We start from the raw sequence: 22,536 nt of genomic DNA, 5'->3' as shown, positions 1-22,536 counted from the left end.
GGCGACGCGCGGGTCCCCAGCTGCTCCCCGGCCCAGACCTCAGGTGCGCCGGGCGCTCGGGCCGGGCAGGGCCGTGGTGGGGGCGCCGTCGCCCGCCCTTGTGCTCTGGGTAGCTGGGAAGACCCGCCCACTACCCGGTGCCCCAGGGCCCTGCGACCGCAGCGGGAGGGTCGGGGCAGCGAGGGCAGGACGCCCCAATGCCCCAGCGGCCGAGCCCGCGGCCTGCGCGCGTTCCCCGAGCCTACCCTGTCGCCAGCGCGGCGCAGCCAGACCCTAGGGCGCTCCCAGCACCGCGGAGGCCGGGCCTCCAGTCCTGGAGGGGATTCCTCTGTCGCCTCCCAGCTCCCGCGGGGAGTCCCAGGAACCCCCCCCCCCCCCCGCCACGGGCACACACACACCAGACACGCGCGCACACACAGACGCGCGCGCAGGCCGTTGCTATGGAGAGGCCGGTTACCAGCCAGGCTGAGGGCAGCAGGTCCCCTCCTCCGAACCCCTTCCCCTCCCCGTCCCTTCTCTCCGCTGTCTTCCCCTCTTCCCGCCCTGGCTCCCGAGTCCTCCTCCTGCTGTCTCCGGCCTCCCGCCCCCCAGCGCCACCTCCCCTCCCCTCCTTTTTCTCTGCCCAGGGCCGGGCCTGGGGTCGCCCTGGAGTCTGGCTGGGGACGCCGAGGCACCGGAGGAGGGTGGCGGGGAGGGACAGGAACCGCTGCCACTAGACTCTTTGCCCGAGAAGGTCCCTGGGAGGACATCCCGGGCGCTGGGGGAACCCAGGTACCGCTTCTCTCTGACCTGCCCGCGCCGCCCCCGAGTCAGAGTGCGGGGATTTCTGCAGGCCTTGCCCTGGGCATGGGGACCGAGAGGGCCAAGGTGATGTACCCCCTCCCCGCCTACTGGGGGGTTCACTCATGGGCAGAGGACCCCAAGGACGCTGCAGTTTCTAGCCTCTCGCGCCCCCGCTGAGCCGCACCGGGCCTCCTGCAGCCCGCTCAGGCCTGAGGGAACCATGGCCAGACGCGAGGCCACTTCTTTGCCCTGGGGCTTTATGAAGCGCTCTGGCCTTGCCCTATAAATACAAAAATAAATGCGGAACTCAGCCTGGGCCTGCGGTCAGAGGAAACGGGGTCCTTCAGCCACTTTTAGACAGGGGCCTGCAGCGGACAGCAACGTACTCGTATCTGTGGACGACCCCCGCCTCTGAGCCCTGCCCCCCGGGGCTCGCCCCCAGGTTTTACAGAACTTGGTTTGTAAGAGAAAAGCGCCAGGCAAGGCCCTCTGCGCGAGGCAGGTCTAGGGGCAGCGCCAGAGTGCAAGGGAGGGGAGGGGAGACGGTGGAAGCGCCGCCTGGGCCTGGCCTGGGGAGGTGGGGGGTGTGGAGGGGTTGGCCCCGGAGGGGCCGGGAGCGGGCGCCGCGGGCAGCCGGGTGTGCGGCGGGAGGGGCGTCGAGTGGCGCGGGCCGCCGTCTCCAGCTGTCCCGGGCGCAGGGAACAATGGCCAGGCGGTGGGAGAGGGGGGCCTAGGAGGGGGCCGCTGGGGTTTCCAGAAAAGGAGAAACTAAAGAGCCCTCCGCAGACTGTCATCTGCGTGTGACAAGATCTGCGCCCCCCTCTTCCTTTCTTCTCCTTGTTCCTGCAGCTGTGGGCCTCGGAGAGCGCATTGTACACACAGATGTTGGGTTTCAGCTCTCCGGCTCTCGCCAGCTCCGCGGGGGCGCCGCGCACCGGGGTGCCCCAACCTGTGGCTGTGGCCGGTGGTCCAGGGCCTGGGGAGAGAGAGTGTGGGCGGGGGCCGGGGGAGGGCGCCGGAGTCCGCGGCTCAGCGGTCCTAGTCGCCCCGAGACCCTAGCTCGGCTCGCGCGCTGCGGGCCTGACTGCGCCAGGGGCCGGGAGTATGTGGGGAGGCTCGAGCGACTGGGAGCGTGGCCGGTGATTCTGCTCCACTCCTTTCGCCCGCAGAGCGGTGGTCTAGGCCAGACCGTTGACCTGGGGAGGGGGAAGGGCAAGGACGCAGCTCGCACGCCTGGGTTTTCACCGCCGTCTCCCTTCGGCGTTTTGGGCCAGCGGCCGACATTCGCCTGGACCAAACAGTGGCAAAGTCTCACCAGTTCCGCCTCTGGCAAGACACTTTCTACGCGCATCGGGACCTAAACACTCGGGACAGCCCTGGTAAAGTGAGCAGAGGGGCTCTCGTCTACTCGCCCTGCATCATTGGCCTGCTTCCATTTGGAAAGGGAGCAAAAAGGCCTGAACGGCCACACTGGAAAAAGACACTGGAAAAAGTAACTGGAAAGAACGATGTGCCGTGAATTTTTCTCTTGCCAAGAGTGGCGACGCACCCCACCCACCCCTCCCAGGACAAAGGTCACAGCAGAGCCGCGCGCCGTGACTTTTCTGGCCGAGGTCTCTCTCCCCTCGGTGCTACCCTGAACTTGCCCAGTATGAACGATGAAAGGCAGAAACACTGAAAAGAAAGAAAAGGCGAAGGCCTGGCTTCGGCGTGGTACCAATGACTGACAAAGCTGATGTCCATTCATAGTCTCGGGCGGGAGAGGGTGTTTGGAGAGCCGCGGCCCCTTAGCCAATTGCTGTCAGCAACATGTGGGGGGGGGGACATCGCTATAGCAACCGGTGGCTGGGCCGCGAGCCGCGCCGCCGCCGGCCGGGTGCGCGCCGGGCCGGATATAAGGCGGGGCGCGGCGGCCGCGCTGGTTGTAGCTACGCGCGCGGCCGGCGGCCCTACGGGGACCGTCCGGAGCCCGCCCTGAGCCCGCCAGCGCCGCGCCCCGGCCCAGCGTGCCTAGCCCGGGGGCCGGGCCGGGGCGGAGCACGCGGAGCTGGGCCCAGCGGCCGCGCAGAGCTCCGGCGCCTGCGGGCTCCGAGCCCGTGCCGCCGCGCAGCCGCTGCAGCTGGAGCAGCGACGCGCGGCACCTTTGTCTCCACCGGCCGCCCTAGAAGTTTGTGGTCAGAATCGGATGACCCCGCTAGTCTGTGGTTCCAGTACAGGGAAGCAGCTGGCTGAGATGATGGCGCTGCCGCTACCCGCAGCTGCTGCGCCCCGAGGCCGCTCGGCCCGGCACACGCCCCCACCTCCTCCCGCGCGGGCGCTGGGCGCCGGCCCAGCTGCAGGTAACCAGGGGTGCCGGGCGGGGCGCGGGCGCTCGTGGTGCGGTTGGGTGGGCCCTGGAAGAGGCGAGAGACGCTGGGATGGGGGCGGAGGGAGCAGGAGGGGCCCACGAGGGCATCACCAGGCGCGTAGGTGGTGGGGCGAGGAAGAGAGCTTTCGAAGGCTGGAGGGCGCGCATGGGGGCTTGAATGGGCAACCAGGACGTCTGAGAGCTCAGTGCAGGGGGTCTCTCTGCATCTCCGCAGGACTCCTGTCAAAGGCTTGGGCTGACAGGGGAGAGCTGCGCCTGAGATCATGCCCAAGTGGGTCTAGGGTGGGCATGTGAGGAGGAGCGGGCAGAGGGCAGCTCTTTCTGAGCGCACAGATTGGGAGGGGTGGCAGCTGTCCTGGCCCAGCGCCCCGCGGAGACCGCCCCAAGGAGGCTAGGACCTCCTGGACTTCTCCCCAGCGCTCTTCTCTCGGCCTTTCGCGTTGCTCCCCACTCCCTGCAGTTCCGACCATTGCAGGGTGCGGGGGGCGGGGGGGGGGGTGTGCAGGCACGGAGATGGGAGGCGTGTGGGAAAGGAGGAGGGAAGGGGCGAGCAGCCAGGATGGAGAGGAGCCAGTGTGGGCGCATTTTCTTCCTAGCCCATTTTGGGGCGCTCTTCGCCCTCCTCACCAGGGTCCGGGAGCGCGCCTCCGAGCCACGGGAGTATCCCAGCGAGCGGCGAATTGGAGGGCGCCGAGGGGTCCTGCAGGGAGAGGCGTTCCAGAGGCAGGTGGGGATGCCTCGGAGAGGCCACCTCTCCTCACGCAAAGAGAACTGCGCTTTCCCAGCGCCTCCCCCACCCCAGGTGAGGCGTCCGCGTGCTCGCCAGAGAGAAACTTGTGACTGGACCCGAAGCTGTTGGAACAAGGGACTTCATTTCCTTTCTTCGTAACTACCTGTGCAGTTCCGAACACTGGCCTGCTCCGTGCTTTTAGAGAAGCGTCGCTCCAGGGAATCGGGCGGACCCCCAAGTTAGAGTTAAAATCTCAGCAGAATTGCCTTTTAGGGCCAGAGAGAGTCTCCCGCCCTTTTTGGTCCTCAGTGCGCTGAGCTGGGCGCTGCAGGCTGGACGGCTGGGAGAGGGGCCCCGCCACAGCCCTGAGGACTACGCGCCGGAGACTCTCCCAGCGGCTCTGCAGCCCCCGGCCCTGCCCGCGGGCCCCCGCCCCGTGCGTCCTTCTGCTCTGGGTTCAAGTCACCGACCTGCGTCCTCGGACAGCGGCCCCGGGGTCCCGGGCATGGTCCCGCCTCCCGAGCTGCGCATCCCGGCCGGCACCGTGGAGCCACCCGCCTGGAGTCCGGGGCGCAGCGTGTCCGAGGGCACTTAGCCCAACCCGTCTGTCCTTGCGTCGCCGATCCCAGATTTTAGGACGGGAGCAAACAGGAGAGGAAGCGAAGGTTTGTGCGGAGGAGGGAGCTGGAAGCTCTTCCTTTCACCGACACAGAGGAAAGTGTCCTGCCGCCCCCTCCCAAGCACACCCCCCTGCGCTCCGGAGAAGAAGGCGGCGGTGGCGGCTGCGCGGCCCGGGGGCTGCGGGCGCCGGGATTCCCTGGTGGACGCGGGCATGGCTAGGGACCTTGGTCCTCCCTCGCGGCCGGCGCGCTCTATGGCCAGGAGTCTGGGCCTCAGTACCCTCCGCGCCGGGACCCCTCTCCGGGCTCTGAATACCCGCGGCTCCGGGGTACCCTTGGCCTTCGTGTTCGGCGCTAGGGCCTGATCTTTACGACTCCTGTGGGGATGCTGTGAACCGGCGAGGCGGGAGGGACGGGGTCGCTGGGGAGAAAGCCGAGGCTGCGGTCGGGGCCGAACGTTGACCCTCCCTTCCCTCGCCCTGTGCTCAAAGTTCTGCCACAGAGGGGTCCTGACAAGCGACGCTAGGCGGGTCTTGGGTTGGGGCTTCTGGGTCCGGGTAGAGAAGGCGAAGCGAAACCCCCCAGTCCTGAAGAGGGTCTGGTTCTTGCGGTGTGGGGAGGCCGGGCACCGTCCCGGGAAGCACCTGGTGTGGAAGGCGCGCGTGCGTCCAGGCAGGCCTGGGGACCAGGCAGCACGATATATAGGGGTCAGGAGCCGGTGCCTTAAGTGTGATCCGCTGAGTCTGAGTTTGAGTGTCATGAAAACGCCAGCGGAGATCTGAAAGAGGCTGGGGGCGGCTTTCTCAGGGGCATCCTTCGCCTGCTCAGTGTCTGGGTCCCTCTCTCCCACCGGAGACAATCTGCTGGTTAAAAATTAGTCTGCACAAGTGTGCTTCCCGCTTTGAACATCAGTATCATAAATCTTCCCTGATGTCTTAAAACACAGTATTTCTTTAAAACTGATGTTTTAGGAGTGCTTGAAGATGGCAAATAGACAATTTATTACCTTTTTTGTATGTTCACTTTTAAGTGTATGCCTGGAAAAACTCAATAGCCCATTTTAAAACAGTATATCCCAACTTATTTTCATTAAAGTTTACATTTAAGAATAATTTTTTCTTGAAGATTCTTTTCTTTTGCTTTTTTAGGTTTTTTGGCCACTTGAATGGCAGATTTGCAAGTACAATTTCATCTGCACAGAGGAACAATAGCTTTCAGTTGCACAAAGGGCTTCTCCCACCCTGGATTCAGACCGCAGTGCCTCTTGCTCTGATAATAGCTTCTGAAAAGATTTTGTAATGCAGAGAATTAATACATGATTATTTCCGCCTGACTTCTCTCATTTATTAGAATTCTGTGGCAAATTCCAAATTAAAAATAGTTCAGTTAACAGCTTTAAAAAATACTTTTAAAATATTTTAAGATACCCCTTCCCCCATGTTTTTAAGTTGTATCACTTACTATGGCCTGAAAACTTAAAAATGTTGATCAGCCCTAAAGTGAGAATTATTATATTTTAGTAATACATTTTAGTAAATTTAGAATGAAATTTCCTAATAATTCTAAGAGGATTCATCCAGCAAACCAAAGAAACTTGTTACAGCAACTCATTAATGGTCTCTAAAACTGACTTCTAAGTTTTAAGAGAAAAAGGTATTTATAATTGAGTAATTTAAATGCAGACAAACATAGGATGAGGCTGGGACTCAAATCTGATTCCTTAGAAATGATACAAATGAAAGCATCAACAATGTTAGAAGTTTAAGATTAACTGGCACTGAGCACCTGTGTCCCTGCGTCTTTATGGTGCAAGCATATTTGAACACTGCACACCGGTGACTCACAAAATGAGCTGCTCCTGTTAACTGGTTACATCACACAACCTTGGAAAAGGACTAAATCTGGCTACCAGTCAACACATATTTACCATAAAGTTTTGTGTTTGTGTGGCTGTATCGGCTCTCACAATTGAGTTTGGGCATAGAATGTCCTTTTTTCTTTTCTTTTAAGCGTACCACATGGACAGCTAAGAAAGTTCCGAAGACATTTTCCCATAAATGGCTCACAAGGGCATGTGGTGGAAGCCCCAGCCACCTCCACTCACGGGCAGGGTCAAGATAATTTAAATTGGTCAGGACAGGGTCTGCAGATGCTGATTTCTAAGACAGCTCCACAAATTGTCTCTGTGGTCATACACTTATTTTGAATCACAACTTTTGCAATACTGTACATTCTAAATTTGAGGAGTTGCAGGTGCAGATGGTTGAGAGGAAGAAATAGGCAATATTGTACTTCATCTTACTCTCAAGATAGATCTAACCTGGTATAAAATTAACTTAATCATTCTTGATTATTTTTTAAAATTGTAGTATTCCTGCATCTGAGAACTTAGCACTGAAGTGTGCCTATCTGTGCATCTCCCCGACCCCAGACGCACCCCTGCAGCCTGTGTTGCCAGGCCGCCGCCTCCTCCTCCTCCTCCTCCTCCTTTCTCTGTTCCAAACTTTCAGTCGGTGAGCTGCCGCCGTACAGAAGGGGCGTTCTGCTTTTAAAAGACGCCTGACTGTAAATGTCAAAGTCATAAATATTTAAACATCATTTTCTTTCAATTTCAAGTCAAGACTGATAAGATGCCTCTAATTAGTCCGGGCTCTCTTCGAGGTCCACCCGCCGTGGTTCAGCCTTGGGGGGTCGGTGCCCATGGGGGAGAAGGCGCTGAGGACCACCAAAGCCACACCTGGGTCAAGACTGTGTCTCAAACTCACTTTTAAACTCATTTCTTCCTCCTAAAGGCCATGGCTAGCAGGAGTTTTAAGATATTTTTTAACTGCACAAAAAGGAAGGGAGTCAAGTCATTGTGAAGTTATTGGAACTCAATCACTTAAAAAAAAATTCTTTAAATCTTCGTTTCTTCCGGGATTCCTAAGACCTGACTTGCAGCCAACAGTGTTTCCCTCCGCATCACCCTCCTGCTCAGCGCTGGGTGGGACACTTGAAACCGTCCTGGGCGTGGAGGGAGGACCCCTTTCACCCCTTTCTTCCTTTTCTTCTGCGGTGCCCGCGGGCGGGGAGGGAGGCGGGTTTCCCAGCCGGGCCCTGGGATCCAGCGACTTCTACGTCAGGCCGGTGGACCCTAGTCCGTCCCTCTGTCAGCGTTCCGCCCTCCCCTACAGTCAGACCCTCCTCACCCTCAGCCGCCGCGCTGCCCGCGGGCACAACTTCCCGACTGTCCAGGTCCCGCGGCCCCCCGCGGTCGCCCTCCCAGCCTCCCCAGGCCTCCCCCAGGCTGCAGGAGGGGCCTCCTTGTGGACCGGCCGGCGGAGGTGGGTCTGGGGCGGCTCCCACTCCTTCTCTGCTGGGACAGCGCCGGCCAGGCAGCAGGGAGCCAGGCGAGGTTGGTGGAGACAGGACTCCAGGGGACTGGGGCTCCTTCCTTCCCCTCCGGGGGCGCCTGGGACCCAGCCGGGACCCGGGAGGAGGGCCAGGAGCTCTCCGGGCAATCGTTCTCCTTGACATTTTTCTTTGACCTTTGAGTAAATCCAAGCGCGCCAAGGGAGGCCTCGAAAGCAGGCCTTGTTCCACCCCTGGCTTGCGGAGCGCGTCGAGGGTCCCGGCTACGGCAGGTGTCTGCCTCCCTGGGAACAGCCTGGGCGGGCCCCGGGTCCCTCCTGCCGCCCGCAGGCCAGACCGCCTCCTCCGGTCCCCACGCGTCCCCTGCCCTCACCTGGCCTGAGTGACCGCGGGCAGCGCCTATGCCCCTTCCTTGGGGAGCCGAAGCCGGCGGCCGCCCTGCGCCTCGGGACCCCACACACCCGCGCGCATAGCCTGGGTGCCCCTGCCGGGTCCGCCACACGCCGTGGCCCCGCCGCCCCCTCAGAGCCAGGGTGGTCACCGCGCGCGTGTGGGCCTCACGGCGCGAGGCAGGAAGGTTCCGAAAGTCCCTGTTCCCGGGCGCAGTCGTCCACGTGAGCGCGCGGTGTCCCCCGACGTCGGGGGAGCGGGGCCAGGGTCCCCTCCGCGCTGGGGCGGGTGGAGGCGCGCGGGGGCCGTCGGCCCAGCCGGGATGAGGGGTGGGAGGACGGCGGGCGCCCTCTCCGCCGGTCGCGCCGCTTCCTTTGTTGTTCTTGTTACGTCGGCCAAGGCGAGGCGGGAGGCGAGGGGAGAGGGGCGGCGAGGGTCGCGCGCCAGGCCCCCGGGAAACGCCCTCCCGCCCAGGTGTGGCCCCGGGGGACGCGGCTCCGCCGGCGAACATGGACCCTGGGGTGGGCAGGGGACCTGGCCCCTGTCCCAGCGCCGCTCGGACCCCCACGCCGCTCAGATCCGGGGTCACGGCCGCTCATCCCCGCCTGGGTCCCCCCGCGCGCTCTGGGGTCCCTCGCGCCGGCCCGGGAGGGCACAGGGCGGGGCTGCCGCCCACCTGGGAGGACCAGCGCCCGCACGGGGACCGAGGAGACCCCGGCCCGGGGGAGGCGGCGCGTGGCCGCGCCTTAGGTTTCGTGAACTGGCTGTGCCCAGGGAGGGGCGGGGAGGGGCGCGCAGGGGACCCTGTGGGCGGACCCCGGCAGACTCTGGGGCTGGGTCGCGCGGCTCTAGAGTGACTTCTTTCTGGAAGAGGCTGTGTGGGCCGCAGGGAGGGGGAGGGGAGGGGAAGAGGCCGCGGAGGGAAGACTGGGGAGGGGGCGCGGATGGGATCTCCACGCGGAGGGCCGCCGTGCGCGGCTGCGGGACCCAGCGGCTGCTGCGGGGTCCGAACCAAGCGGAGTTCGGGCCTCTCCCCTGGCTCCCGCCCCACCTCGCCCTCCCGGGTCCCTCCCCACTCCCCTCCCCCCACCCCGCGCCTCCTCTCCCCTCCCCCCTTCCCCCTCCCTCCCCCTTTCCTTCCCTCCCTGCCTCCCTCTCCGCGGCTCCACCGCCTCCCGCCGCCCGCGAACCTCGCGGTCCTCCTCCGAGCCGCGCATCCAGGCAGGAAAATCCGGGCGTCTTTTCTCATTTAACCCGCGTTTCCATTAACTCAGTCCCGGCACCAGCTAATCCGCTGCACCGAAGGCAAAAGGAGGCTAATTAATGACCAGCTTTTCCAGTCAAGACCGGCGATAATTGCTTTGGTGGCCTTTATGATTACAAGATAAAAACGGGCCCGGCCTGACATAAGAGGCACTGTGTACGCTGGGAGACGGGAGGAAATGAAGAGTTGGGAGGCTGAATACGGAGCAGAAAATTACTAATAGAAGAGAGATAATGAATAGGCCGGCCAGGCATTCATGGGGAAAAATCCATTTTGTTACCACGCGAAATTAGGTGGTGGAAAGGGGTTTGCTAATTGTTCTCATCTTGTAGCAGCCAGGACCGAGGCCGGGCGTGCTCCCCCATTTACTCCCCGAGTCATTGTGCAGGGCGCGCGGTCTGCAGGGCGGCCTTCCCATTTTCCTGTGGCGTCCTTAATTGTTGCTAATGTACCTTCTAATGAAGCTAATGAGGGGAGAGCCATGCAATTCTTTGCACGTGGAGACAAGTGAAATGCACCGAAAGGACTTTCTCATATTTTCACCTGCACTACCCTCTCCCTCCAGTGAGAATCTGGGGGGGGGTTCCTCCCTGGGAAGTGAAGTTCCAAAGGCTCCTTTCAAGGAAAAATACGCAGGTGCGAGGTGTTGTGGTCTGCGCCAGGCCACTTCTGGAGAGTGGCTGGAGTCGGTGGGATTTGACCAGTGCTCGCCTTTCAAGACAGGTGGATCCAATCCCCTGACCCCGGGAGGGAGAATGTTCACGTGAAGATGCAGAGCCAGTCCCACGTTCCTTTGTTGCTGAAGATGTGCTGGGCTTGTGTGGCTACTTGAAGCCACGGAAGGCTGCCGGCCTGCCCACCCTCCTCCGCCGCCTAGCCTGGCCTCCCCCCAGCGCCCCGGACAATCACTGTGCAAGCTCTGGACAAACTGCTGTGCCCGGTTAGAAGAAGGGATGGATACTTTATTTTACTGAAGGCAGCAAATTAGCTGCCAAATACTTTACATAAATTTGAAAAACAGCCACCACTGAGGGAAAAAGTGATGCCTCTGACTGTCCTCTTGAGCACGCTGCAATCTGCGAGGTGCTATTTTCAAATGACTTCTGCTTTTCCTTTGACGGGGGTTGTTCCGCTGGGCCCTCCCATTGTGGCTCCAGTGCCAGCGCAGCGTCCTGTGGGGCTGAGCTTTCCACTTTCAAGTTGCATTTGGAGACGTGTGTTTTTAGGAGGTCATGCTTTGTCAGGAGCTAACAGACCCCTCTCTCCTTGTTCTGCAGAAAAGCAAACTCAAGTTCCTGCCTCCTCAGGCGGAGCAGGAAGACTCGACCAAGTTCATCGCGCTCACCCTGGTCTCCCTCGCCTGCATCCTGGGCGTCCTCCTGGCCTCTGGCCTCATCTACTGCCTACGCCATAGCTCTCAGCACAGGCTGAAGGAGAAGCTCTCGGGACTAGGGCGCGACCCGGGCGCAGATGCCACCGCCGCCTACCAGGTAAGAGGAGACTTTTTAAAAAGTGATATATTGGATTTATCTGTTGAGCAGGCAGATGATCGCATTCCTCTCTGGCCCCTCCTCCATTCCCAGCAGTTGCTCATGTATCATAGTTTGGGGTCTTTTATGATGACAGTTTGGAACTTCTCATCAGCATTGGTGCAGATACCTAGCAGCCACAGTTGTACAGCTCTGTAGTCATCTGCTCTTCTTGGATAGTCTCATGTTCGCTCTGGAAGTATGTTGTTAATTAGAGGTGTGGAAAAAGTACAATACACAAATGATGTATTATCTGTTATCTTAGTTTGGCCACTACTAATGAAAAGTGCCAGAGTTGCGAGATCAGTTGGTGTGTAGGTGTTTGAAGATGTCTCAAAAACCATCGGCCTCCTCGGGGTCTTCTGTGAAAAGATCCTTTGACCTGCCCAGTTGCCACCCTGTGTTGTTGTCCGGTACAGTGGCACCTAATGCTGACCAGAGGAAAGTGACCCACGCATGTCCCCATGAGGGACACCTTCTCTAGAGGCACCACAGACACCCCTGGAAATGAGCTGCAAACCAGGGAGGATGCGAGGAAGGCAAGTTCAGAACAAGTCGGGCATTTTAAATAACCACAGAGTTTTTGAAAGTTCTATAGCACACGTTTCGTATTTGGTATTGTCCTGTAATGAATATAGGCCTTCAGTTTTAACGGCGTTACAAACCCAGAATACTTCCATCAGTCAAGACAATTGATTCCTTTGCATATAAAATATCATTTAATTCCAAGAAGATATTCCCATTTGGGAAGGTAGAATGACTCCTTAACCACTGTTTTAAAAGTTTGGTCAGTACATATGTAAGATTTCCTCATTGGACTAGATCCTTTGTTTTCTCTAGTCACATGATTACAGTGTGCAATACATCTTGTAAATAATTCATCATTTTTACAGTCGTATGTAAAGTAAATATTATTCCATCATCAGAGTTACATGGGTGGGCTCTCACGCCTCTCTCCACAAAGCGCCCTCCAGCACCAAACCCTCCTGCTTCCTGAGCTCCTTGGAGCTGGCTTTTCTATACTCTGTGAGCTCTCAGGACCCTCCCCCACATAAGGAATTTACACAATCTCTATGCTTAAAAGAGCCACAAGACAGCTTTTCCTCCCATTTCCAACTTCCTGGGATTGCCATTGAATGGAGGAAGCCTCCAGTTTTCTGGAGAGGGCCACCAGCCCGGTCAGGACGATCTTTTTCTTATAAAGAAATGGCAACTTCAGATGTGTTGAGGATGGCATTTCAGTTGCAGTGTGTAGCTTTGCTTCAAAGCAAAAGGAAAATCACGTTTGAAGAAGCAGCCTGAAAAAAATGTCACATAAACTAGTAAGAATTTATCCAGAAATTCCATTGAGCAAGACCTTCAATGTGGATGCCAGGTCTTCAGGCCAAGTCTGTGTCGGCACATAAATAAATTATCACACCAGTTCTGTTCCATGCGTGAGAGACGGAAGATCATACAGGCAGAGATTTTTAGAAAGCGTGGCACCCTTTGATATACTTTGAAATTCAAATATAAAATATTGATAGAATGGAAAGGTTAGACTTGCATGCAGAAATGACTAATTTGAAAAAAAACTGCAGGTTGAAAATGCATACTTAGGACTGAGTTTGTGATAATTAACAGAAAAAAAAAGCCTTCCCAGTGACAGCTCTAATTAATAGTATCTGTAATTAAAATCATGCCCTTCCAGCAGGAAAATTGTTTGAATTTCTTGGAGTGACCTTTTTGCTGTTCCTCCTGAGGGCATGGTGGTTAAGTTGATATTGATTTTATAATGAGCTCTGGTTTGTTTAATAAGAATCTGTAATCCAGACAATAAATGAAATGTGTGCTTTTCTTCAATCCAGATTAATAAAAAGGAAAAAAAAAACTTTTTTTCTTTAAAAATGTGATCTAGGAAAATTTGGAAATGAAATGAGTATAAAGACTCTCTGGTTGGTTTAGCTTTGAATCACTACAAAATACCCTTTAGGGAAGTACTTTGATTAAAGTGGGGGTTTGCCCCATCACAGTGGATTGTCTCCTGGTGAGAAAGTTCTAGGTGCTGAACCGTTGTGTTGTTGTGATTTGTGTTTTGGCAGAGCAGGACTCAGTAATGAGGATGGGGACTGTATGATTGTTCGCTTTGAATTTAGCTGAGTAATGTTTCAAGGACTCAGACAATTGCGGTTACAAGGAGAGGATATTTACTTTGGTAAATGAAGCAGGTATTAATTCATTAATGTTTCCATATCCCACTTGGGTTTTCTATCACAGCCATGAGTCCCCCGTGAAGTGTAAAAATCTGTTTGAAAAGTTTTTTAAAATATTGCAAACATAAAACAAATTTCAGGAAAGGTGTCGTCTTGCATTAATGTGTTTATTTCTGGCTCACTGAACCTGTGTACTTTGCTGATTCTATAATCACAGTGAGGTTATGGATGATAATTCTCATCACTGGGTTACAAGGAAAATGGAACAATTTGATCTTATGCTTTATTTTATGGGGACGTGATGGAATTACTCAATTCCTTTTCTTAAAGCTTCTGAAAAATAAAAAGATTATTGTGCAAGTGAGGTTAGAAGTAAGTAACCTAGGAGCGAGAGAATGGTAGGTGGCAATAGCATAAGTTTTATTAATATCAGAATATGAAGTTACCCTTTAAACAAAAGAACTTGTGTTCTTACCTGGGAAAGGAAGGTCAGGAGCAGAGACGTTCCAATGGGGTGGAGGAGACGGGTGTGTGGAGGTGGTATCCCTGGGGGCACTGGTGACCTCAGGTTGTAGAGCTCCTTCCTCCCTGGGGTTCCAAAAGGTGAATCCTCGTGTCCTCCGTTAAACGGCAGCCGGGTTAGTGTCCTGGCAAGGCACTTCCAGCATGACCTGGGAGGCCCTCATGTTGCCAGCCTCTGACAAAGCATTTGTTTGCCTCAGCCCGGATCATGCACGTACATCATGAGTGCCTGTGCAGCCCCTCCGGGCCCCCATGTGTGTGAGTCAGAGCCCGGGCTTGGGGCCACAGGGGCCACGTTGTGCTCCTCGGGAGTAAGAGCTTTTCTTAAAACAGGGTTGAAGCAGTAAGGAGGTTGAATTCTTAGCTTCTAATGCAAACACCTTTAAACGTGTTTACCTGTCCTTCCTCAAAATAGAATTATTTCACGGACAGGGTCAGGATTTTAGAGCTTCCTTCATTTACATGAGTGTGTGATATTTTTGTTTGCCTTACCTATTGGGAAAGCAAATCTTTTTTGACAGACTCTCATATTTTTGACACCAAGATATCAGCCCCATCAGATAATCCAGCCAAGTTTAATTTGCTCAGACTGGAGCAAAAATTGGGGATATTAACTTTCAGAATAACTGAAACATATTCTGAACAGACTGCTCCCTCCGAACTCCTCCCCATTGTTTTAGTAAATGTTGATTTTTCTTCTAAATAGATAAAACATGATATATTTGGATTAATTCTATACTTCATGATCTGAAAAACCAGTTTTGACTTTTATTCTTTTTTTTCAAATTGACGTAGCCTGCCATATATGCATATATGTGTGTGTTTATATATATATTTATACACACATGTACACACACACACACTAAGGATAATGTGAAGACACAGAAGAATTGTGATTTTTGGTACCAGTATACTTTATGCATTTTTTTTCATGTAGGTGTCCTATTTCTATGGAAGGTGATTGGGTAAAAACTGTGCCAAAAATAAGTCGTTAGATGATTAGAAGACATTCTCCTCCTTTTCTCTCTGAGTCTCTTTGAATGTTGCATCCATTTCCTTGAGGCTTTGATCATCTTCGAGCAGCAAGTTTAGTATTCTGCCAGCCCACTCTCCCTTCCCCGACATGAGGGCAGAGACTCCTGCAGAATTTTCAGCAAGTTCTCTTTTGATGGTTTATTTCACAATACCCAGCAGGTTTCCTTGTGTACTTGGAGGCCTTTGGAACCAAACCCAGAGGAAAGCATGCATCCGGGCCACGAGGACCTCCTGTAAACAGAGCGGCTAAGTGCACATCTCAGTTGCTGCTGCTGCTCCCATTAGCAAGTGATTACGAATGCAGTGACAGAGTGGTGGCAACTGCGGCAAAATGAGGGTGCTCAGTTGACTGGGGCTGGTGTGTCTGCAAGTCCCAAATGCACCCTGACTTCTTACCCCCGGTGCAGAAAGCTGAGTTCTGACAAAGAGCACAGGTCATGCCTTGGCTCACTCTCTGGGGCTTTAAGAGACCCTTCTTTCTCTAGACGAGTTTAATCTTCAGGCATTGGTGTAATCACAAGTAATAGAAGTAGGATGTTCACAATTAAATTGGACAACAGTTACTTTTCCTGAGGTTTACTTGACCCCACCACAAGTTTTTAACAAAGCCTTTTCAATAGCTCTGTATCTTAGAATGGCTTTCCTCACTATAGACTTAAATTTCCAGGTCAAAATAATATATTTTTTACAAATATCAAATAAGCAAAACCTATGCTGCTTCAAAAGTGGAGGGCACCCTGTGAAAACTGTGCCAAATATTTTATAATTATAAAAATACAACATTACAGAACATTATGAAATAATTATTATTAGAGAACATTTTATTATAACAGTCAAGTCTGAGAATGGAAATTTTTCTAATTTTATAACACCTTTGCAAATGTAGCTGATAGTACAGATGTCTACAGGTAGAATACTCTTGAAACTTTTGAGACATGGATTCAGTTTTGCAGATTATCCTGGAATAGACTCCAGGCCCCTGAAGGATGAGGCCCTGCCACTGTCCTCCCATGCTCCATGGCGCCCAGAATGTCCCTGGCCTCACTAGGAATCAGCAAATGCTGAATGGTTGTCACACTGGTGCCAAATCCCATCGTTCCTGATGTGAAGGAAATCTAAAGGAAACCTGCAGAATGTTGCCAGGATGATGAGGGTAAAGGACACGTGTCGTCCCCAATGTGGGAAGAACCTGTTTTTGTTTGCCTGTGTGTTCAGTATCAGATCATCAGTGTGTGGGGTCAACCCGCTTGGTTTCTGTAGGCTCCATGGAATCGTCTAGGTACCTTTTCACCATGAGTCTGAACGTTTTTCTGGAAGGTGCCCATTTGAAGTGCGTTTTTCTCCTAAATCTGAAGCGTTCACGGATGCAGTTTCCAAAAGCAGTATCTATCCTGCTGTTTTGCCCAAAATGCTTCCTCAAATACAGCTCCTGAGAGATAGAGCTCAATCTTCAGAGAACAGTGAAGTCTCTGGAAAGGTGGCCAGAGAAACCTCTAAACATAAAACAGAAGCATGTTGCTCGTTGGGACACAGCAAGCCACTCCCTCCATCAGGCAGCAGTCATTAGATCAGACTTCATTAAAAATCACAGAGACCACTCAGTGAGATATTTGGGAAAAAAAAAAATTGGAAAGTCTAAGACATGAAAATTTGGAGGGCTGAATTCTGTGGCTTCTTTTTGGCACTAGGCTGTTCCTATGTTTGCTTTGACCTTGGTACCTTTTCAGACCTGGGTATTACTTGAATAACTGCTTCCTAAGGGAGCCACTTCCTGCTGCACACAAGGAGGGGCGAGGGAAAGGAGGTGGGGGCTGCAGGCTTCTCCCAGGCATGCTCACCCTGCACTCCAGCAGCCACGGAAGAGGGCTGGGCCCCGGGAGGAGGACGGGTGCTCGCACAGCACCAGGGGAAGGGCGGTGTGCATGGTGTCTGTGGAGCGGGTGCTGCTTCCCTTAGGCCCATGCTGTGTTCCAGTCTGCCTCACCCGTTTCACTGCCAGAACCAGAGAATTCTTCCTTCTCGCCAAAGCCAGTGTTGCTCCTGGGGTGACCCCTGCATGCACAGCAGGTCCTTCTGAGCCCCTGTTCCTCGGCACCCCCGTCCTCCTCATCAGTCACGCACCCCGTGGAAAGGGACCCTGTGGAAAGGGACCCAGGACACCTTCCCCAGGCATGTTGTTATCTCCCAACCCTGTTTTACAAGGGGGCAAAGTCAGCAGCAGATAAACTGAGAGGCGCCTCAGCCTGCAGAGATGGTGGCAGAGCTGCACTGGGCGGTCCCCGGCTGCGCTGTCCCCACTGCAGGGTGTTGAGGGGCTAGCCCGGGCTTCTCCACCCCGTGGGTCTGGACAGCTCCTCCACCATCTTCCCTCTGTAGTGTGAGGCACTGTGGGAGATTTGGGAAACGGTGACATCCTTTCTTTTCTCGGTTGACGATTTCTTGGAGATGAGGAGTTTGCAGTGAAACAGTGAACTGGCGGTAAACAGCATTAGTCCATACGTCGCTAGGAGGTGATTCGTGTGAAACTGAAATCCTTGGAGATGACAGAGGAGGGGCTGGGCCAGGTGGTGGGTGGAGCTCTTGGTGGCTGGTGGGAGATGGAGGCATGGCTGGGGCAGGTGCTGCGGCCATCTGTAGGGTAGGGACAGACCCAAGAGGTGGGCATTTGCAGGGCTGCGGGGAGGAACTGGGCTGGAGGGGAGAGGTCCTCCCAGTTGGGCCAAGAGTTTAGACAGGGAGCAGGGACTCGGCGGCAGGTTGCGAGCAGGCCCAGAGAGGTCAGCTCTTTGAGTTCGTGACAAGGACAAACCTTGCGGTCTGTGGCGCTCCGAGGGACAGTCCGTGGCTCAGTGTGGCTGAGTGACCCCAGGTGGACCACAAGAGGCACATTCCACCTGCTTTCACCCCCATCCGTTTCTTCCTTCTTATCTTATTCCCCTCTTGCCACACTTTCCATCATTTGAACTCTCTTTCTCCTCTAATGGTGAAACCCATGGAAGAAAGGCGCCATCGCCCTTCCATTCCCTGGGGCGCGAGGCCCAGGCTCGGGCCCAGCCTCTCCCTCCCGAAGCCTGCCTTCCTCGTCTGGGAACTGGGGCCTCCTCTTGGGCCACCACGCGGATGAGGGCAGCCCTGTGGGTGCGGGTGCCACGCGGATGAGGGCAGCCTGTGGGTGCGGGTGCCACATCACGTGGGTGAGGGCAGCCCTGTGGGTGCGGGTGCCACGTCACGCGGGTGAGGGCAGCCTGTGGGTGCGGGTGCCATGTCACACGGGTGAGGGCAGCCCTGTGGGTGCGGGTGCCATGCCATGCGGGTGAGGGCAGCCCTGTGGGTGCGGGTGCCACGCGGATGAGGGCAGCCTGTGGGTGCGGGTGCCACGTCACGCGGGTGAGGGCAGCCCTGTGGGTGCGGGTGCCATGCCATGCGGGTGAGGGCAGCCCTGTGGGTGCGGGTGCCACGCCACACGGGTGAGGGCAGCCCTGTGGGTGCGGGTGCCACGTCAGCTCTGAGGCGCTACCCGAGGGTGACTTGCCTGCAGCGACTGCTGGTGCTCACGGAGCTGGGATGGGTGTTGGATTCCTGCCTGCTCCTCCCGTTTCCAGGGTACCTGTTTCCGCACACGTCCTCCTCAGCATGAGCTGCTCCCCTCCCTTAGACCTGATTAGAGAGGTGGGGCACATTTTCTGAACTAAAACTGAGGACATGGCGTCTGCAAAGCATGCACTTCCAGAGAAGAAAACAGGAGCGAAGCCTGAACCCTGTGCTGCTCTGTGGAATTGAAGACACTTGATGGAAGGTGTTCGGAGAAGGTATCCGGGTGAGCGAACACCCGGGTGAGCCTGTGTGATCTGGGGCCCTGTGGGGTAAGGCCAGGCCTTGGTACAGGTGCAGCCTTGGGCATCTGTGCTCTGAACACCTCTTCACCCAGCCCAAGGGGCTTCAGGGCTCACATCGAAGTGAGGGCTCGGCAGGAGGGAAGCCCTGGTCAGGTGGGCCCGGCTCAGCTGGAACCCTGCTGTCCATGGCGGGAGGCGGGCTCTCTGAAGGACACGAGCCTCTGTGAAATAAAGTGGGTGTTGGGAGGAGACACTTGAGGGAGTAAAGGGAAGTGTAAAAAAGTGGATTAAACTGGGATTTCAAAAGAAACGGTAGGTGGTGGGGAGGAGACTCCAGCAGGCGGGTACCAGGAGGTAGGAGTGGGTGCAAGTGAGAGGCAGGTTCCACCCAAGGGGCACTGGGCCCACAGTGTGGCTGTGCTTGAGGGCTGGGTCTCCCCACCCCCTGCCTGTAGCCTCTTCTCTCCCGGCTCCCTGTGGGGCCACCGTCCCTCGGGAGGAGGGCATCATTGTTGGCAAGGAGAAGAGGCCTCGGGTGACTCCTGGAGCCTCCCCCAACCAGAGCTGTGCAGCGCCCCCCACCCCTGCCACCGGCCAGCAAGTGGAGCTCAGTGTGGGAGGAGACGCCCGGCAGGGGCAGAATCTCCTTCAGGTGACAGCCTCTTGCACACGACAGGGTGGGACCCCACAGGCGTGCACAGAGGCACCTGCACGGGGCCTCACCTTGGGGCTGAGGGACAGAGGTACCTGCACGGGGCCCCACCTTGGGGCTGAGGGTCCTCAGGCCGTTGCTGTAAAGCAGATCTTCTTCTCAGCCTCTGCCTTGATGGGCACAAGAGAATGCGCCTCTGTGGTGAATGGCATTATCTGCAGTGAAATGCATTAGCCTGTCAAAAATGGCAAAGCCCAGCTCTTAACACAACATGCACACCAGCATAAAAGGAGGCAAGACGCTGCGCGGGGTGGTGGGATAAGGAATGATGGCTGGAGCTGCCACGGCATGCGGGAGCTGGTGTTACAAGAGGAGAAAGCTTTGGGAAAAGCAATTGCACGTCACACCAAGGAGCACCCGGCAGATGAGAGTCATTTCTAAATGTCAAACGAGGATCACTTCAAGGACAGGAATAAGGAAGGCCGATCCGCCGGCCGCCTCCAGCAGGAGTCCCCCCACCCTTGCCTCCTGGGGAGGCCTCCACAGGACATGTCGCTCGCCACCTGGCTGTCTCTTCTCTCCCAGGTCCAAGGCCCCCTTAGGCCCAGCGCTCTCCGTGGCTCTTGGCTCTGTGAGCCCCGCCTCCTCCTTCCCTCCCATGCTGTGTTGGGGGCTCGTTTTGCCGCGGCTGACACGTGGGGGTCCCCAGGGCTGTGACTGGTGTTGGCCTGAGGGTCACCCTTAAGGATTGGACACCTTGGGTCTGGGTGCAGGTGCAGCCTCGGGCATCTGTGCTCTGAACCCCTCTTCACCCAGCCCGAGGGGCCTCAGGGCTCACATCGAGGTGAGGGCTCGGCAGGAGGGAAGCCCTGGTCAGGTGGGCCCAGCTCAGCTGGAACCCTGCTGTCCATGGCGGGACATTCCAGCCTTGGAACCTCTGGATAGCTGAACTTGGAGTTGACCCAGAAAGCGTTTTCTCAGAAAGCTTATTGCTTCTAAGGGTAGAATCCCATTTTCTGGAACAACAGGAACAGCAGAGAACTTGATCTTACATCAGAGTCGGCCCAGTCTGCATTTGTGAAGGTCTCCCCAGTGTGAACCCAGAAACAGACATCACTGTGACCCTAGGGGAGCCCTGGGTGCCAGGCGGGACAGGCACGGGGCTCAGAGAACACGGGGAGCCCTGGGTGCCAGGCGGGACAGGCACGGGGCTCAGAGAACACGGGGAGCCCTGGGTGCTGGGTGGGGCTCAGAGAACGTGAGGCTGGAACATTGGGGAGGAAGAAAAACGCAACAGCAGAGGGGGCCTCTGTGGGGTGGGAGAGGAGCATGGAAGGGACTTAGCTCAGAGAGAGAGGGGCGCAGATGCACAAGGGAAATGGAGGGACTTCCAAGGGCAGACAGCGGCTCCTCTTCCAATTTTTTGAGTCTGTGTGGACACGAGGCGAGCAGTCAGGCGTTTCTGCAGGTGTCTGAACAGCGGCTTTTCGTGTTCCATGGGGGCCGCAGAAGAGTTCTCCCTTCTTCATCCAGCTGTTCTGAAACTGTTGCTCAAAATGTAACATCTCTATGGCTTTTCTGCTTTGGGAGAATTACTGATGGTTAAGAATGGAATCGTGGGACTGGCACGGGGTCTCACCTGTCATCCCAGCACTTTGGGAGGCCGAGGCTGGCAGATTACCTGAGGTCAGGAGTTTGAGACCAGCCTGGCCAATATGGCGAAACCCCATCTCTACTAAAAATAAAAAAATTAGCCAGGCGTGGTGGCACGCACCTGTCATCCCAGCTACTCGGGAGGCTGAGGCAGGAGATTTGCTTGAACATGGGAAGCAGACGTTGCAGTGAGCCAAAATCAAAACTTCATCTCAAAAAAAAAAAAGATGGAACCTGAGTGTGTTATTTCTCTATTAGCAAGTACAAGAGACTCACTAGAAAGTTGGCAGGTGTGAACAAACACCCTTTCAAGATTTTTTAATGTATAGGATAATAATGCAGGCAGCAGAATGGAGCGTCTGGGTATGTGCTGGTGTGTCTCCAGGCGCAGTGACTTGAAGAACAGACGGGGGGAGATTTGCGGATGATTACATTAGCCAGTAAAGCTGCATGTTTTAAAATACATAATTCTGTACAGAGTTTGTGGAATGTGGATTCGATATACAGGTTTAAACTTGGATTGATCTTATGCCATTTAATAGCAAATCAATTAAAAGTTTACAAGTGATAAGTGCTGGGACTATGTAACATTGATGTGGAACTGGACGGAGCGCCTCTGAGGAGAGCAGAAGCTGGATTTGCCCTCTGGGTAGGCGTTTCCTCGCTTTCAGTTTTTTTGGTGAAGATGACGATGCAGGAGAGTGGACAATAATGGAATCTTCCTGGAATCGCCTTTCCTGACCTGGAGTCACCTTTCCTGACCCGTAAAACGCATCCTGAAACCAGAGATCGGATGTTCCTGAGTGGGAGGAAATAAAATGCAGATTTTTTTGCAAAACAAAATACTAAGTTGGATGGAAGCTGGAGCTGGTGTGAGTTTCAGAATTATTTCTGTCCCCACCCCAGGGGCTGCTTATTCTCTACCAGGTTCAAGGAGAACAAATATATGAATTGTTAAGTGAGCCCCAAACGTGAAGCTGAAATGTGAAGGGGAAAAAGTCTAGAAAACGTGTCTGATTCTTCTGAGGGTGCCCCTTCCTCACTCTGAGCCTGCATCTGTCTTGCTCAGGCCTTCCCGTTCCCAGTGGGCCCCTCGCTTCTCCAGGTGGATTTTTTCAGGCACATCTTGAGATTTCAAATCAACCCCAAGTGAGGAAGCAGAGCTGACACCCCACGTGCGACCCATGGCCCCTGTCCCCCAGTCAGCGGTATCCTCGGGCCGGCTGCTCCCGGCACCCCCTGCAAAGTTCACTCCCCAAAAACCCTCACAACTTGCTCACAGGTTTTCCTCCAGGGCTGCTGCCCCACCTGTCCCCTTCTTGGGGTAGAGCATAGACTTTTAGAAACTCCCCTTACAGACCTTAGGGCTCAGAGCCCTTAGGTCAGAGCTGAGACAGCTGAGACCGGGACTCCCAGCAGGCCTCCAGGCCCTGGCCTTCGGGGTCTGGTAGGAGGAAACTCTTCAGGGTGTCCTTCAGGCCTTGTGCAGTTAGGGTGTTGCTCAGATCAGTTTTTTTTTTTTTTTTTTTTTTTAGACTGGGTCTGGGGCTGTCCCCCGGGCCGGAGTGGGGTGGCCGGGGCCCAGCCCCCTGCCAGCTCCGCCCCCCGGGG

The 22,536-nt window shown here is 55.5% G+C and overlaps 1 protein-coding gene across 2 annotated transcripts in view; it reads left to right on the top strand.

Annotated features, from left to right (window-relative positions):
- Positions 1 to 22,536, top strand: part of PTPRN2 (protein tyrosine phosphatase, receptor type N2) — an 898,882-nt gene that overhangs the window by 747,160 nt on the left and 129,186 nt on the right. For both annotated transcript variants that reach the window (XM_025379168.1, XM_025379167.1), the window contains one exon: positions 10,784 to 10,996. In XM_025379168.1, the coding sequence (XP_025234953.1) occupies positions 10,784 to 10,996 (213 nt within the window). The remainder of the gene's footprint in view (positions 1 to 10,783; positions 10,997 to 22,536) is intronic.

This window comes from Theropithecus gelada, chromosome 3 (assembly GCF_003255815.1).
Source record: "Theropithecus gelada isolate Dixy chromosome 3, Tgel_1.0, whole genome shotgun sequence".
Lineage (NCBI taxonomy): Eukaryota > Metazoa > Chordata > Mammalia > Primates > Cercopithecidae > Theropithecus > Theropithecus gelada.
This window is presented reverse-complemented; position numbering and strand designations above follow the sequence as displayed.